General features: G+C 39.5%; 1 protein-coding gene across 8 annotated transcripts in view; it reads left to right on the top strand.

Moving 5' to 3' along the window:
* Positions 1–19,159, top strand: part of HIBCH (3-hydroxyisobutyryl-CoA hydrolase) — a 241,527-nt gene that overhangs the window by 123,967 nt on the left and 98,401 nt on the right. For all 8 annotated transcript variants that reach the window (XM_073633201.1, XM_073633200.1, XM_073633197.1 and 5 more), the window contains one exon: positions 16,890–17,035. In XM_073633201.1, the coding sequence (XP_073489302.1) occupies positions 16,890–17,035 (146 nt within the window). The remainder of the gene's footprint in view (positions 1–16,889; positions 17,036–19,159) is intronic.

Here is a 19,159-nt window from a genome sequence, read left to right as displayed (position 1 = left end):
ATCCAAATGCAGTCACTTCTTCATGTACAGGGAAAAACTGGAAAAATAGCTAACACGTTTCACAATCTATTGTGGCGCTTATTCATAGCTGTAAAGCCACGTACACACAACCGGTTTTCCTGTTGCAATAAACTGAAGGTTTTTCTGACAGAGTTCTGACGGAATTCCTCTTGCGTACACACGATCACACCAAAGTCCGATCATCAAGAACGCGGTGACATACAGCACATACGACGGGACTAGAAAAGGAAGTTCAATACCCAGTGCGCCACCCTTTGGGCTCCTTCTGCTAATCTCGTGGTAGTAGAAGTTTGGTTAGAGACGATTTTCAGACTCCAGCTTTTTCAGATCATTTTACTGCTGTTCAGTTTGTGCTTGTGGGTTTGTATCTGGTTTTCAGTGCGTGTAGTCAGTTCGTATCTGTTATTGCAGTGCGTTCTTGTCCACTCATTGCTGATTTACAGCTCACTCTTCACAGGCCTTGCTGTTCTTCAGTGCGTTCTCTTAAGTTCGTTCTGACCAGCCAACCATTTTGAAACCATGGTGTGGGTACGTACTCGTAGAGTTTGTGCTGTGTGGGGGCTTGGTGTTGGGGTTCATACTTTGACCCAAGTCCAGTCCATGAACAGGATGAGGAGGAGTTCATGGACCAAGAATTGGTCACTCCAATGTGACCAATTCTCACACATGCCTTTGCTTCGTGAGATACAGGAGAATAATCCTGATGATTTCAGGAATTATCTCAGGATGACGGACCCGTTTTCACCATCTGTTGGCTTGGCTGACCCCTTATATCAGCAGGCAGGATACCTGCATGAGGCAAGCCATCACTCCGGAGCAGAGGCTAGTCGCCACCTTGCAGTACTTGGCGACTGGGAGAAGCCTGCAGGACCTCAAGTTCTCAACAGGCATCTCCCCCCAGGCTCTGGGGATCATTATTCCAGAGACCTGTTCTGCCATCATTCAGGTCCTGCAGAAGGACTATATTAAGGTAAGTTTTCTCCTTTAACATCACATTATATGTATTTAATGTTTGCTAATGTATTGTATTTATTTTATCATTCCCTAATTACCATGATTGGAATATGCTCTGAATGTCCCCTTTATCCTCATGCATGCTGGAAGCTTTTAATGCTCCTTTTTTTTGGCCTACATGCATATTTGCCTTCACTAACCTCCCCAGCATGCTATCCTGGGCCCATATACGCCTATAGCCTAGTCCCTTAACAATGTATATTGTCAGCTCCATTGTACTGCTTTCCCCAAAACACCCCCTAAAATGTGTCCAAATGTTATGTGTGGCTTTAAATTCATTTATAACCCTCCCCCCCAAAATGTGTCCAAATGTGATGTGTGTGCTGGAGACTTTTTTTTTTGCTCCCAAAGTCTCCTCAAATCCCCCCCCCCCCCCCCCCCCATACAATTTTATCAATGTGCCATCAGAGGGTGTGAGGAATCTGATAAGTGGGCCTTATATTTTTGTCTTTAAAAACTCCTTAAAATGAATGTTATACTGATGTTGTGCAAGAATGTTTTTTGTGTAATCTGATTGCAATGTTATGTGCAAAAGTACTTTTTTTCTTGTTTGACTCCACAGTTTCCTTCAACGCCACAGGAATGACAGACTGTGGCCTCCCATTTTGCTGACCGTTGGGACTTTCCCAACTGTGGAGGGGCTATAGATGGGAAGCATGTCCACATTGTGCCACCACCCCATTTGGGGTCTTACTTTTATAACTATAAGGGGTTTAATAGTGTAGTGTTAATGGCGGTGGTGTCGGCACACTAGGAGTTCCTCTATGTGGACGTGGGGAAGAATGGCCGGATGTCAGATGGAGGAGTCTTCACCCAGAGTTTTACCAGCGGTATGGCATTGCCACCTGATGCGGATAACGTGGAAGGACTCTCCTTCGTCTTTATTGCAGATGAAGCCTTCGGTCTGGGCGAGCACCTGATGAGGCCATTACCCCAAAGGACCCTCACCCCGGAGAGGAGGGTTTTTAACTACAGGCTGGCCAGAGCGAGAAGAGTCGTTGAGAATACCTTCGGAATAATGGCCAGCCGGTTCCGCCTGTTTCTGACAGCAATCCATATGGCGGACTACAAAATCAACCATATCATCCTATGCTGCTGCATACTATTAATTTAATAATAATTATTTAAGACAAAATTCACAGAATTATATAGCCTCAGTCGGGCCTGAGGCCTGGACTTATTACAGAGAATTCCCTGACGGGCCTGGGTACTGGCAGTACTGGCTTGGCCCCCCAAAGCGCCCGTGAAGTTAGGGAGAAATATGTTAATTATTTTATGGGTAGGGGGGCCATTGCACTGCCAGACAATGTCTAATTTTTATTAATAAAAAAAATGATCAGATAAGATCTAGAAATTTCTTTATTGGCTTGCTTTTCTTTTTGGCTGTCTCCTAGGTTCTCCTAGTGCTCGTGTAGTGCCAAGTGGATTTTCCTTTAGTAAATAAGCTCCATGGTCACTGTAAATACAAAATTACTTACAAAACTGGTATTGAGCTTTGAAAGAAGAAGCCACACATTGTTTCTCAAAATTTTTACTCTGTGCACATTCACAAGTGCGTTTAGAAAATTAATGATGGCAGATAGCACATGTTGACACACCGTGTGCATCTTCAAAATTTGGCTTTTAAAATGTACAAAAAAAAATTTTTGGGGGAGTCCAACAAATGGGAAAATGGATGTGATTTGCCGAAAATTTAGATTCTCCCCAACACATCCATCATGTTCTGCATTTGCTGTTCCATAACATTCAGTTTATTTTGAATATCGTCGATTTCCCCTTTCCACAGCATGATGTCGTTGACGAGCCTTTGGGCGCTGGCCCTAGTGAAAGGTTCAGCTTCCTGTTCCACAACCAGCACATCACCTAAAAATTGGTTAAAAAACATGTATTAAGAAATATGCAGGTATACATAGATTACCTGAAGCTGGGGTGTCAGACACTCACCTGTTTGGGTGACCATCTCGCCCACTTCCTCCACCTCTCCTCTATCCCTCGGGGGGGGGGGGGGGGGGGCTTGGGCTGATTTCCCAATCTTGTTGGCAATGTGGGGGGTCCCTGGTGTCCTCTGAGTGGTTTCCTCTGAGTCTTTTCTCCCCTATGAGAATGAAACAAAAGGTTTACTTAGCACACAGATATTTGAGTCCAGAAATAGGAATATGAAAGATTGCTTGGAAGTGGTGTACAATTGTCTGTTTGGGCAGAGATCCAAGTTGAAGACATGATTAATTCCCTTTTAACCAAGCTGGAATTGGCCACGTTTCACAGATAGAGACACCCCAAGTATCCACTGGAGCACCTGTGTGGGTCACCCTAAAAAATGTGCTCTGGTGCCCCACACTAGAGCTCCTGAGTCCAGATGTGTAAACAGCTGCTGAGTGTCCTCTCCTTACATTCCACTGAATAAAGTTTGCAATTCATTCTAGTTTCAAAGACATCTAGACAACAATGTCCTAAATTAGCATGACCAAAATGTAGTTAACCCTGTATCCACTAAAAACATTGTATTTATTTGCAAAGGAACGATGTTTCCTACGAATGATTACTGTGCCCATGAACATGAAAGTAGCCATTTAAAACTGTACAACAGTAAAGAAAAGCATATGGAGGCAGCATGCAAGTTAATAATCATAATAGAAACACAAGACACGCCTTAAATCTCCTCCTCCTGGATCGGGACGTTTCGGGCTCCGGGCTTTCCTCATTACTGGAATAATTTCCAACCACCTGCTGTGTCTCCACCATGTTGCTCCTAATGCGCACTGAAGAAAGACGGGGCGGGGAATATTCGTGAAAAAGAACGTCAGGGGCAGGCGACGCAGGCGGAGTTTCACGCATGCGCAGTGTATATAAAGCTAACACGCATTTGTCGTACATACGATCTGTGTGTAGGAAGGATGAATGGAAGTGGCGAGCGTGCTAAACGAAGGTAAAATTTGAAGGGAGAAGTAGCCTGTCAGCTCTTGTCAGTGTACAGCCTGCAGTGATCCTGAATAGCAGCAGCACGGAGGAACACAAAGGCAGTGATTTCTACTGACCATACATCAGTGAAATGCGATCTATATCTTTTACATCATGTGAGTGGATCTATTGGGCTCTTTGTTAACTTTATTTAGTAGAAGTTATGTGCGCAATGGTCTTGTCCCACTTTTGTATTTCATGTGGGGGAAAGCATATGAACAGGAGAAGTGGAGATTAGATGATCCTAGCCGGTGGATGTGAGACTATCCTCTGCTGATTAACCCAGACTCAGTAAGCCTTGTTTAAACACAGATAAGAGGTATCTTCTAACCTGCAAAGGAATCACCTTTTCAAGTAAGGTGTATGGGAATCCACACAATTGTAATCCTTTTATAATTGTTACCAACTACATATTTATTGAATATATCTGTTTTAATATATTTTTCACTCTATTTTTTCACCACCTTTTTCCACATATTTTTGTTTGTTTATTATTTCACAAGCACAAATGGTGAACTAACTTTTGGATTTGTATTCCGGGAGGTCTCCAATTAGACTTTCACAGCAGACTTCAACACGTTGTATTTATATTTATTTATATTATGCTAATCACCGTTCAAGTTTTTGTATAGTTTGTAACAAAGTATCCACAAGTAGAATGTGACCTGTCAGCGCATTGAATAGTAGGATATCCTATAGATATTACGAGCGCATCACTTTATCTATTTAAAAATTTGAACTTGGCCCATCACAGTGGCCTATACTGCTTCAAGATTGCTTCAATTATATTGGGATAAGATAATGAGAGTTTAGGCTGACATTAGTGTTTTTTTCTTATGTATTGTCTTACAGCAAAGATGTATCCCTTTAAGGACCCAGAATTCATGGGCAGTTTTATAGACAGATACAGGGAGATGAGGAATTTGTGGGAGGTGAAACACAGCTTATTTTATAATAAACCAGCTAGGAGTTCATCGCTGGAGAAACTTCTGGAATTTGTGAAGACTCGAGTCCCCGATGCAACCATCAAGTTTGTGGAAAATAAAATTGGGATCTTGAGGAACATATATAAGAAGGAGCATAATAAAATCAAGAAATCCCTCAGATCAGGAGCATCAGCAGCGCACGTGTATGTACCCAGACTGTGGTACTTCAACAAACTGCTGTTTCTGGATGAACGGACTGAAGACAGGGAATCACTTTCTACCCTTCCCTGCAGCCTTCCCTCCACCATTCCCTCAACCCCAGCAGAGGCTGACGAGGAACAACCTGGGCCTTCCATCCTGGAAGGAGTGGATGCACCCAGCTGGAGTCAGGTATATTCTTTTTTTAGACATGTTTATTGTCCTAATATTAATGATGTTAACTAGATGTTAGAATTGCTTACAAATCAATGATTTTATACAAAAAATGATGTATACATATCACTAGACAGTAGTGGCCAAAATGTTGGTGACCAGCTTAAAAAATGGTCACCAACATTTATTAACATTCATTTTGCAAGTCATGATCTGAAAATTGTGTGTGATTGATGAAGCAAAAAGTACAACTATGTCCCTTTTTTATACACAGGATGAGCTCAGCCAGGAGGAGGGTTTGGAAAGCGTCAGCCAGGAGGAGGCCGTGCCCAGTGGCAGCCAGGAGGTGGCTGGGCCCAGTAGGAGCCTCACCCAGTCCCAGGTGCCTCCCCTCTGCCTTACCACCAAAAGGCCCAGGAAGGGGACAATGACGGAGGACCACTGGGTCTCATTAGGCAAGCCAGCGATTTCCTCAGGAGCCCCCCCTCCACGCTGAAGAGGCCTATGGCTGCTATCTAGCCACCAGGTTGCTGGAATTGGAGAAGGGCCAACGCCTCCTCTGTGAGAGAATTTTTTTTGATGCTCTTCAGAAGGGGTTGAGCAGCCAGCTGACTGAGAACAGCAACTTATATGAGCAAGCCCATCCTCCTCCTGCCACAAGTCCACCACCAGAGCCACAGCCTCCAAGGAAGGCTGCAGGGAAGCATGGAGGGAAGAAAAGAAAGTGATGGCCTGGGTTCAGTCTGGTCAGACAGAAGACGCAGGCTGGTGTAGTACCACAGCCTGGGGACAGATATGTCATCTGCTGCTGGTCCTGATCTCTGGGATTCCTGGACCAGATTGTGCTTCCTATTATATGGACTCCTCAAGCTTCCAATTTTTTTTTCCCACAGACTTGATGTGTGCCCTCAGGGCCCAAAAGGCTTTGCAAATTCCAAAAGTTTCTCCAGCGTTGACTTCCTCTTTATTTTGTTACCCAGAATAAATGGATATTTTATTTTCAATAAATACTTTCCTATGTGTTTTTCTTCAAAAAGGACTGTTTGTGAATAGGCAGGTACATTTCAAAAATACAAGGTCAAATTAACAAGGGACACCAACCTCCTTGAGGTTAATAAAAAATACAAGATAATAATGTTGTGGTAGCTTGACACACAAAAAAAAACAAAATTATATGGAGATCACTAGAAAATAATTTTCAAGTAATCGTAAAATAAATCTTGATTAAATAAAAAATTATAAAAGATGAGCATAAAAAATAATTGTAAACATTGTTGTGGAGATCGGGTTTTTAAAAAAGAGAATATTATTCATGATAATATAAAAGTGGATTGCGCTAACTTCTGTGTATACCACTGCTGAAATATGCAAAAATAGGATATCTATCCTATGTAGCGTGCTTTTCTGTATCAATTAATATTGTGTCAAAAATATACTGTCCACTTAGTGTTTACTAGTGACAAAATAATATTCCAAAAAACTGTTTAAAGTGCTAGTGCTAAAAAAATATGACAAATATTAAAAAATGTGCAATGTGCCAATATTACTTAGTGACCATCAAATATCACATATCAACATGCATATATACTACTTGCTGCAAAAAATGTCCTCAGCATGTGCAAAAACACTACAGCCCACTAGATGTCCTCAGTGGGTAATTAGACGTAGGTGCTACCAAAAGCTATTTAAAAAGTTATTAATACTAAACAATGTGCCAATATTAATAACAAAATATCACATAACACAACTGCATGTGATGAGAAAGTTCCCAGCAGCCTCTACACGTTTCGCAATGTAATTTGCGTCATCAAGAAGAATCAGCTTAACTGAAAAGGAACGTCATTGCACAGAAGTGATCACTCACTGAAGACATCCAGGGTACTGTGGTGTTTCTGCAAATGTCAAGGACATATATTTTTTTGCACTATACAGTACATATGCATGTTGATATGTGATATTTTGTTAGTAATATTGGCACATTGTTTAGCATTAATAACTTTTTAAATAGCTTTTGGTAGCACCTACGTCTAATTACAAACTGAGGACATCTAGTGGGCTGTAGTGTTTTTGCACATGCTGAGGACATTTTTTGCAGCAAGTAGTATATATGCATGTTGATATGTGATATTTGATGGTCACTAAGTAATATTGGCACATTGCACATTTTTTAATATTTGTCATATTTTTTAGCACTTTAAGCAGTTTTTTGGAATATTATTTTGTCACTAGTAAACACTAAGTTGACAGTATATTTTTGACACAATATTAATTGATACAGAAAAGTACGCTACGTAGGATAGATATCCTATTTTTGCATATTTCAGCAGTGGTATACACAGAAGTTAGCGCAATCCACTTTTATATTATATTGATATTCTACCATTTTTGTGTAAGATTACATGATTGCAGCAAACTAGTATATTTTTAGTTTTGCGCCGGTAGCACTTTTGGTCGGATTACATAAATATTATTCATGAGATGAGGATAAATAATGAAGAAATAAGTTTGTGAGAACTCTGTGAATATGAGCAGCAAAACAACTTCATTCTTCTAGCATTATAAAGAAGAAAAGAATGCGCTGTATTAAAAGATCACAGAATTAGCAGCGTCAGGAATGTGCTAGCTCCAATACGAACGCTAGTTTTACCACACCGAGCGCTTCCGTCTCATACTTGCTTCACAGCATGCGTCGTTTTTGGTCCGTCGGAACAGCATACGGATGAGCGGTTTTCCCGATAGGAATTGGTTCCGTCGGAAATATTTAGAACATGTTTCATTTCTAGGTCCGTCAGAATTTTCAAAAAATAAAGTCCGATGAGGCATACACACGATCGGAATATACGATGAAAAGCTTCCGTCGGACCTTCTCTGTTGGACATTCCGCTCGTGTGTACGCGGCATTACTTTGATCAGTGGCTGCAGCCACTCAGTTGCAGCTGCTGTTCAGTGTATTCTCACAGCAGCAGGTTCAGATGTCATGGTATAATGTCCCACGAAAATCTAACAGTGTGTGGCCAGTTTAACCGTGATGGCTTACATCTAAATTACTGTAAATCCTCTATGGTAAATATGATGGATGTTAGAGCCATAAATATGAGAGAAACAATTGCTTAGGCTTGCCTATCTTTTTCATCAGCCAAAGTCTATTGCTCTAGTGGGATGCTCAGGACATTTGTGTCATACAAGCTTAGGGAAAACAGAAATTAATTAGGTCACATCCAGCAGTGCAACACAGCAAAGTCGGTAGTGCTGTATCTGAGAAAATCTGTGTCAAGCATGTCTCTCCAGCTGCAATCCCTGAAGGGCTTTAAATCCACACCAGGAGAATGAGATCCTCTCTGCATGGCCTGTCTGATCTGCAGCTTTAAGGATTTCACAGAATCTCACATTATTTGTCACCTAATCTTTAGTAGTAGCTTTAGCATGAATATTTCATCTGACACGTGGTTAACCTATTTATGAAAAAACAGGATTGCAGCAGAAAAAAGATGCACTTATGTTTTACTGCAAAAGAGATGATGTTGCCTGATTACGTATATAGAATTTTTGTGTAGTGATACAGTAATAACATTGTACTATTTGTATAATAGAGCATCATATGGAAATCCTTAGTCATTAAGTAAATGTATGAAAACCACAGCTTCTTAGCCAGCTCTAATGCATTCCTAAAATGGATCACAACATCCACTAGAGTAGAATAATCTTGCACTACAAGCAAAATAAGAAACTGGGCTACAGATCAGTTTAGTGCACTGTCAGAGGAAGCAGTGACTGACAAATGCTGTCAGTGGGTGGATTATGTTCTGATTTGATGACTCCAGTAGACCTATCTCATAGTGGTTTTATTTGTACTGTTCTTAATTCTTAATCTGTATTTTTGACTAAGTTGCTTGCTTATTTAATGTAAAATGCTATTACTCAATGTGTCACATTCTTTCTGAATAAATTTTAGTTGTCATTATTTTATTAGTAATTTATACAGCTTTATCTGCATTTGCGCCACTGTACTTTTGTGAGTTTGCAAGTATAGCTGAAATGGTCATTGTTAAAAGGAAAAAACAAATAAAATAGAAAAGAATATAAATATGACTTTGTTGAAGTCAGCACCTATCTGTTTTTCTATTCCCAGTGTTTTTAGCATTTTTTTTTTAACAATAAACAGTTCAAAACTTCCCCAGCTCTCAAACACGCCAGTCAACAAAAAGAACTTAAAATACAAACATAAAGTTCCTTACTAAATAGCGCCACGACGATGCATTTCGGGCGTGGCCCATCCTCAGGTCAGAAATGTGGATCCAGTGACTACTGCAGGCCCTGACGTCATATCCGGTGCACTGCCCGGGCTATAAATATTCACAATCTGCTTCTGTCCCCTGCCTCCAGTCCTAGGCTGACAAGTGGGCTCGCAGCGCCGCTGTACAGCTGACATCACTCTAGCTGCACTAGAATCCAGCGATGTCAGCACCCCAGCTAATGTTTCCATCGGCTCTCAAGTGCTGCTGCTGCCTTTACCTGTAAGGGAAACCAGTTCCCTACTGCGCATGCGAGAATCGCGCTGCGCTTTCTGAATGGCCCAGCAGGGATGGAAGGAGGAGGGGAGGCTGAACTTCCAAGGGATCTCGCTGCAGCGAGATATCTCAGAAGTGGGGACCGGTGCCTGTCAAAAACAGGTACCTGCTCCCCCTCCCCCCGAAAGGTGCGAAATAGTTACATTTGTTCAACAGAACAAAAGGAAATATTACAATGGACACATCTGTTTAGATGACAATTGTCTAAGAAGCAAAATCCTCTCACTTTGTAGAGATTTTTTCTTACTTCCTGTTGTATATCTAGGACAGAAAATAAAAGTAAATCACCTCAACAGGACCCAACAAAAAATAGACAGGAGTTTGAACTCATTCCTACTTTATCCAAAAAAAAGTTTTGGTTATACGTATACTTCAACTATAAGTTATTTTGAGTATTTAGATTAATAGCAAAGGGTCTGGTTATTTGTAAATATATGTAAAGTTGTGCGGTCCGTCTAACGTTCCCATGAAATTTGTGGTTTTACACTAATCTACAGTATAGTACCCAAATAAGGATAAGGGTGTAGATATTGTAAGGGGGAACATGCTTAACTGATATTAAACCATTGATTAGACAGGGACACAAAGGTAACCTAATTTATCATTAACACCCAGAAAGAGTACAAGCAGGTTTGTCCTGCACTTTTGTTCAGCAAGTCAGCTAGCACACACAATTTCAACAAGGTACAGCAAGTCCATAGGATAAAACAAGCCAAACATCTGCTTATCTAAGCCAGGTCAGTTTGTAACAGGGTGCCCACCTTGTACTAAAACTTGTACCATTTTAGTGGGAGCCTTAGCAGCAGGCTCCCACAGCAGAATGAGAGAGAGCTTTGAGCATCAGTCAGCTTGCATATATATGAAAACAAAGAAGAGATTGCAGGAAAATATCCTATCATGGTATGGAGTTTATTACATGAAACTATAGGTAAAGGTGTATGGGTCCCATCCAGCAGTCAACACGTTTCACTTACTTCGTAGCTTCTTCAGGACCATAATAAATGGGGTATCTGCAGTAGACAAATAGAAAGTATATTACTCGTATACATATAATACATCGTATATACTGTACATACAAGGGCAGTGTGTTCATAGCACTCACATATAAGATGGCGAGATGTCAACATGCTAAACAAGTCTGGTGGGTGGACATAGGTGCAAAAGGTCCTTTTATAAGTATTCAAAAACTCTCTGGTATATAGTAGGATGATTTACTGTCCCTTGTAAAAATAAGAACGTCAGTTAAAACTAATCAGTACTAGATATAGGGCCTGTGCACAGCCTAATAATGATGTCTGGCTAATAGCTATCAGGTAAGATTTGGACATATGAATAGGAGTTTTATCCCCCCAAAGCCGTACAAAGCTTCTGGGCTCCTGGACTTAAAAGAAGAAGTTATTAAGTCAAGGAAAAGAAAAGAAGAAATATTTTGTACATCTCTGAAGTACATGCATTTTGCCCATGTCATCCATTTAACCCTTTTGCTGCCAGAGCCTATTTACAAACATGTTTAAAAATAATTTTAGGCCTGAAGATTAGTTAAAGTGTTACTAAATCCACAACAGTGTATATGCTGTAAAGCATGCTTGTTATACTCACTGTGGAACCTAAGGGGTTAATCCTCTGCGTTGTGAAAAAAGGCTATTTGATCCTGTGTTCTCTGATTCTCCCCTTCGTTCATAGCCCCCAATCCATCTGCTGATAGTACAGAGTCCTAGGAGGCACTCTGCACATGCTCAGCTTGGTATGTATTGTAATGAGGTTTTTTTTTTTTTTTTTTGGGAGGGTGCATGTGATCGGCACAGGGCCAATCCAGACATGGTTAGGGGTCATGCAGTTTCATAGGACAGTCAGCGGGAATGAAAACTCATCCTACAAGCTTTAACCAGTGCTTGGCAAACACTGATAGAAGTCACAAGACTGCTATATACTGCTAATGAGAAAAAGTATTTAGCAGTTTATATTTACTAAAATATTTACATTTCTGTGTTCTGTGTACTGTGGGAGACCAGATATAGTGAATGCAAGGTCTTGGGTTTAGTAAAAACGACAATCAAAATAATACAGCGCTTACAGTTTGTGATAACGTATAAATCATTCCTGTGTCAAAAAGTCTCTTATAAAGTGCTCGGTCCTCCAAAAGGTTTAGAAGGTGCTGAAGTGCTTCATGTAAACATGCTGTGCCATCTGCCACACTCCTCTCTTGTATCCCTACTCAACAGAAAAAATGGACCCTCAGCTTTGCAGTCTGGGGGTCAAACATGCTTATTTCTGTTGTTAGGAAGATGAGCCTCTGGAACGCCTCAGCAAAAACTCCAAACATATAAGTCTTGGGGGGTAGCTAAGATATCCACCAGGCTCGACAAAACAGATAAAGAGCTCATAGTGAAGTACTGTATAAAAAGGTTTATTCGTGCAATCAGAAGCAACACTTACAGGATTGCAGATGAAACGAGCATAGGACAGAAAGTGAGGCTCTTCTGTTTTTTTTTAATCTGAGACCCTGGAGAATACAATAGTGGTTCCAATTTTTTATGTCGCACAATGGTTTACACATTTTGGGTAGCAAATAAAAGAAGATCCTGATTTGAATAAATAGATACCAAACATGTCAAGAATTAAAATTGCACACGCCTATGAATTGACGACAAACTACGGTACCTAAAATTGTCCATAGGTGACGCCCTAAAAGCCTTTACAAGTTTAGCTTTAAACATGAGGTATTAGAATTATTGCTCTAACTCTGATAATCATGGTGATATCTCATATGTGCGGTGCAATCGCTGTTTACATATGCATGCCAGACCTACGTGTGGGTTTGCATTTGCTTGTTAGCATGGGGGGATGGGGGGGTCCTTTAATTTTTATTTTATTTAAATGTATTTTTTACACTTTTTTTATTTATTTATTTCTCATTTAACTTTATTGCTATCACAAGGGGTGAATTGATGTTTACGGAAAATTGTAGTATTTTTTTGGGGGGGGGTGTCAAAATGTGATAAGCTTTTTCTAAGAATGTTCCTATATTATAATTAACATTGAAGTCTTACCGCAGCTTACAGTGGTCCTGGGCTCCCTGGTGGAGTGTGAGGGGGGCTCTGTGTTGTAAAAGGGATTGGACTCTGGGTGCTGTAGAGCCACCTGGATTACATTTACAAGAAAGTTGATCACTGGCTGAAAAAAACAATACCAGGATCATGGTGTAACCACTTGCTGTCCAGGACATATGTATACTTACGCTGGAGGGCAAGTGGTTAATGAGACATCAGGGACCTAAAAGACCCCTGATGTCCCACATGCCTTCCATGCAGAGCAGATCACACATGAACATGCTGCAGGTATTAAAAGAAAAACTGTTAACTATTGATGTTTCTGGAAAATGGTAGTATATGTTTTTTTTTAGACTATCATAAGCTTTTCTAAGAATGTTCCTATATTATAATTAACCTTAAAGTCTGGGCATTCTCATTTCTATTTCTTTGTTTTGCTTTATTAGGGTTAGGATGGATGTTCGCTAAATTGTCATGGCTCCTCCTTAAGGACAGAGCTGCCCTACAAAATCTGATTATGGTCCACTGTCTGAAACTTTAGGGCACCCTCAAATATTCAGGTGGTCCTATGTAATCACACTTGCCTCTGATGTCATTTCTTTGGAACCCATCCTTCGTGTCGGGTTTTGAAGAACTATTTGTTTTCAGACGGTCGACCAGCCTTGGTATTGCACTCCTCCACCACCATGCGACTACTAAAGGGATCATATAGTTTCCTTCCCTACAGGCCACCTAAAATTTCAAATATCTACAACTTTGTTAACACTATGATTAATCCCCAATGGGAGAACCCTAACCTCTTTTAGCCTAGGTTCACATTGCTGCAGATTAGAAATCGTGCAAGTTCAGCTGATTTCAACCCAGCAATGCAGTCCGATTTCAGCAGCAATTTGACAGACATCTGTGCGGGTTCCTTCACAGATGTCTATAGAAATCGCCCACCCGAAGTTGACAAAAGTAGTACAGGAACTACTTTTGGGAATCGGTGCGGCGCCGCACCAATTCGGACGGTGCCATTGCCCGCAATAGCTGCCGATTTGACAATGTCAAGCCGCATACCAAATTGTACCATTGTGAACCTAGGCTTAAACAGAAATGTTGAGACGATCCCCATTTTCCAAAGCTGATTTCTTTATTGTACTGTAAAACTCGCTACTCGGTGAGCCTTCTTTACCACATCATTCGTATGTGGATAAATGGGCTGTGGACCTCAAGATCACTATCGAACAGAACCTGTGGATATAAATTTAGGACACTATAAAGTCCTGTTCACAACATGTCCTATCATTGGAAAAATAAAAATAAAAGTCCTACATTGGTGGTATCTTGTGCTTACCCGATTGACTCATTTCTCTCAGGGTTGTACAGGAAGCTGTTTTTGGGGCTGCTCTGACCAACTAATCTCTAGTCGTTATACGTGGTGGACATGCCCAGTAGTTCAATGCCTGTGCAAGCGGGTATACATTTGTTAGCATTATTATGTTAATAAATACCCATTGCACTCAGTGTAATGTGAAACTAGAAGGCCTCACAAAATATCAGTTTAGACTGTCACTAACCAAATTAAAATGAGAATATACAACACCTTCTCTAATGAAAAGTTGACTAAACTCACTTATTTAATGTTTAAGAAAACTTGTGAATTTCACATTTTCTACTTTTCTACTGACAAACTTTGACAAATGATTGTTAGACCTTTGATCATATTTACTCTACGCTGCCATAGTTTACCAATTTAAAGTATTTGGTATAGCCCTGAGACAGTCCTCCTGCCCCCCCCCCCCCCCCACTTCCTTTCCCATACTCTCCCATAACTTCCCCTAGTTTGTAAAGGGTTAGCTCCAGTAACATGATTCATTGTGCACTTTTGTTCTGCTATTGATATATATTATTGTACCAGCTAAATATATGCTGTAAATCTGCACATTCTATTTTGTATTTAATAAACATTATTGAAAGAATTTGTAACTTGCAATTACTCTCAAGCACAGTATTAAAGTGGTATTAAACCCAAAAGCAAAATTCCTTATATTGCAGTTTACCACTGCTTTGATGTGATGGCTGCATTTTTTTTCTTTTTTAGGCTTTCTTTATTGTGTTTTTACCTGGTGATCCTGCCAGTTTGTCTATTGTTTTTTAAAAGAACACGTTCTCTAGCAGAATGTATCAGTTACAGACCTGAGACAAACCATTTAACACTGTCATGGAGTGCTTACAATGATCAGCTTTTATTTGTTTTTGTAAAACCTTTATCCCAAAAGGAAAAAAAAACTGTTTGCTGTAACTGCTTATAAAATATTAGCTGGAGTTTGTTTTCAATTTGTTAGTATATTTAAATCTGCTGGTACATCTAACACTCCCCTCCCCCCAGATTGACAATGCTGCTGTCCAAATGTGTCCCCTGTGCTGCTTCATCCAGAGTGGGGGCCTTCTAATACAGGAGGTGTATTACTGGCCAGATAAGCAGGTGAAAACAAGGAGAAAAGCCTAAGAAAAGAAAAAACAGTTGCAGCTACCACATCTAATGATTGGTAAACTGCAAGATTTGACATTTTTGGTTTTGGGTTTCAAGACCGCTTTAATAAATTGGTGTATACATGATGTTTCTACATTGATATGTTACTGAGCCTTCTTAATTTCTTTTTAAAATTGCATTTGACCTAATACATTAAGAAGTTGATGTTGAATGTTGATTGTGTATTTAGTTTAATTAGAATGCAAAAAAACCTCTTCTGCTTCTGCAATATTAGATGCTTAGCTAGAATAAGAAATAGTTTATATTAACAATAGCATGTGCTGTGTCCTTCGGGTAAGAGAATTCTCATACTCTTACTCTTGCCAGGAGATAAAAAGGCTTATTTCACTTGACAGATAAATAGTTAGCTGAGGAATGCTGCTTTACCCTTTCTAATTGTCCCCGTTTGACCCTCCACATTAAATCCCGGGAATGCTTTTCGGTCTACTTGGGCTGAAGTCTTTCATTATACTCATTCTGAAACTGTTTACTGTATCACAAGCTGAAGATTTTGTAAAAGCATTCATTCAACTCTAATTATTATCTATAAGCCTTGTTATTTTCCCACTTGTTTTTGGTCAGTTAAGTACTGTGTATTGGGTATTGTGCTTTTACCAAATATAAGCTCTTATGGTTTTTATTACGATACATTTGTATTAGCGGGAGTAAATCATAGGTGTGTAGAGCAGGTTAGGCATCAAAAGTGATCTTTAGCTTTTTGACATTCCCAAAAACAAATATATGAACCTTGTAGGAATGGTTAAAGTAAAAGTACTGGTACTTATGAAACAATGAAAAGTTTCTAGATTTCCTGCAAAGATACCTGGAGAGTTACACAGGTAATGGGGGTAGAGGCAAACTCTTGTATTCAAGAGAACTTGCTGCATGGCATTCCACCATTCATTTATAATCCACGGAAGCTGATCTCAGTGTTCACAATTCAACAGCAAATGTACCCCTTATAAGATCTTTCAAGGGCACTCATGCATATAGTTCTCTTTTATTGAAGCAAAGTTTACAAAGGCTAAAAACACTTAAAATCAAATCAATGACAGCTGTCATATTCTTTAAGTACAGGTTTCCTAATTGCACGGTAATTTTTGTGTAATTGTTTTTTGATGACACTTTGGCTATAACGAAGTAGCCAATTCTTGTACCGATTTTGACATGAAGTTTGACATGGTTAGTTTCTAATACTACATTTGTTAAATTACAGTGGATTATTCTTTTATGTTTGGTTTATAATGAAGCATACATATTTAATAGATTATGCTGTTGAGTTGCTAGATATTAGGATATATTTTAAGTGTTTATATATGTCAGAGTTCAACACTAGATGGTGCCTTGGGTCCTCTTATTCTATAATAATTTGAACAAAATGCTCCCTGTCTGGTGTTTTGACTGTTGTGTAGCATATATGGCAATCTGTATCTATATCATCTCTGATTTTGTTCTTCCAATAAAGGACTATTCCCTGATGTTGGAGGAGGGTATTTCTTACCACGGCTTCCTGGAAAACTTGGCTTATATATTGCTCTTACTGGGTTCCGGCTAAAGGGAAGAGATGTGCAGAAAGCTGGCATTGCTACTCATTTTGTTGAATCAGAAAAGGTAGGATTTCTTATAACTCTATATAAAACTGTAAGAAGACCTGGCCTGTAAAAAATAAAACAAAGAGGTTTTTCATTTATCTTTCTAAGTAATAATTGTTTTAGTAAATTCTATGATTCTTTTTATATTTAAATATTTTTATTGAAAAAGATCCTACAGTAACAAGTATATCAAATAAATAATTGCCCATGCATGGGTTGTCATTATAGCAAAAGCATATTTCTGTAGAGAACGAACAAACAAAAATAAAATAGACCATCATCAAATAAACAAAAAGTTGCAATAGAATGTTCTCATGTAAATATTCTAATATAAAAAAGATAATAATCATTATCAGAAGATAAAAAAACATGACCCTGAGCCGCACGGGACCAGGTACAAAACAATTCTAGTCAATAACTTGAGTTTTAAAAAAGGTACAGGAATAAATGCCCCGTATAAGGGGGTAGGGAGGTAATGGATGGAGAATGACAGGGAGACCCCTGTATGTATATATGAGAATACTGTCAATAATAGAGCCATATAAACCCACAAAGACAACCTGGTATAATCCAGAATAAACACTAGAAAAGAAGGAGAAGCGAAATCAGAATAAGAGGAAGAAAATAAATGAATAACAGGAGAGGAGAGAAGAGGGTCAACCCAGAGCCAATCAGGGAAGAAGAGATATATTGGATCCATGGATCCCATATTTTATCAAATTTCTCAGTATTGTTATGAAGTCTATGGGTGAGCTTATCATTGATCATAATCCAGTTAAGTTTACACTTAACATAATCAAAAGGAATTACCGACTGTTTCCAATGTTTAGCAATTGTAATTCTTTCCGCCAATAGTATATACATGATCAATTTCACTGACCTATGATTTTTTTTTTTTTTTTTAATTCCCTAATACGGAAGCTATATTGGTGTTGCAAGATCTTATTTGTTTGGGGTTGAGCAACATTATAACCCTGTTCACTTTGGTAAGTACTGAGTATGTGCTCTTACTATGGATTTATGCCCCAAAAAAGATATGGAACAGTGAAAATAATTGTGCTATGTAGGCAACAGATAACATTAACTTTGTGTCCCAGAAAATAAAATAAAGAGTGGGTGCTTGAGAAAGATGTTCTCTTTTCACTAAAGACAGCTGTGGAACCTAAGGTTTGTCACAAAAATCTGAAATTCAGATACAGTGCCTTGAAAAAAGTATTCATAGCTCTTTTCCACATTTTGTCATGTTACAACCAAAAACATAAATGCATTTTATTGGGATTTTTGTGATAGACCAACACAAAGTGGCACATAATTGTGCACATAATTGTGAAGTGGAAGGAACATGATAACGGAAAATTGTATACTTACCTTTCCGTAATTTTCCTTTCCTGATGCATCTTCATGGCAGCACACACTAGGTTGTGACTTTACCCCCACAACCTGACAGGATTGGTTAACTATAAATTTGAAGGAGAGGCACCCCCCTTCATTCTCTGTAACTATCATCTTAAAGAAGGGTGGGATGCTGTGTGCTGCCATGGAGATGCGTCAGGAAAGGAAAATTACAGAAAGGTAAGTATACAATTTTCAGTTTTCCTGACTCATCATGGCAGCACACACTGGGAAATAACTCGCCAGTCGGGTAGGTGCAAGTTAAAGTAGTAGTATTTATTATATAGATGAAGAATTGGCTCGAACAACGGCTCTTCCAAAATCTACCGTTGATTACTGAGCCGAGTCCACTCTATAGTAGGACATGAATGCCTGGAAGACCAGGTTGCTGCCCTGCAAATTGTCTCAAAGGACACTCTGCAATACGCTGCCCAGGAAGCTGCCACTGCCCTTGTTGAGTGAGCCCAAAACCGGCAGATTCTGAATGTTGTAGGCCTTTTTGATAGTCTTGACCAGCCAAGATGTGATGGTGTGAGATGATGCCATGTGGCCTCTTCTCCCTCCATGGGGAATCACTAATAGGTTTTCAGTCTTCCTGAAAGAGACTGCGGCTGACAAATAATTTCTAATAGTAGTTTTAGCATCCAAAGCGTGTGGTTGACCTTGATCATCTGTAAATGATGGAAGATTGATTTTTTGATTATAATGGAAGGATGATGATACCTTTGGAGTAAATTGGTCTTCAGAACCA

This window comes from Aquarana catesbeiana, linkage group LG06 (genome assembly GCF_042186555.1).
Source record: "Aquarana catesbeiana isolate 2022-GZ linkage group LG06, ASM4218655v1, whole genome shotgun sequence".
NCBI classification, from domain to species: Eukaryota; Metazoa; Chordata; class Amphibia; order Anura; family Ranidae; genus Aquarana; species Aquarana catesbeiana.
The sequence above is the reverse complement of the archived record's forward strand: the minus strand, read 5'-3'. Positions and strand labels throughout refer to the sequence as shown.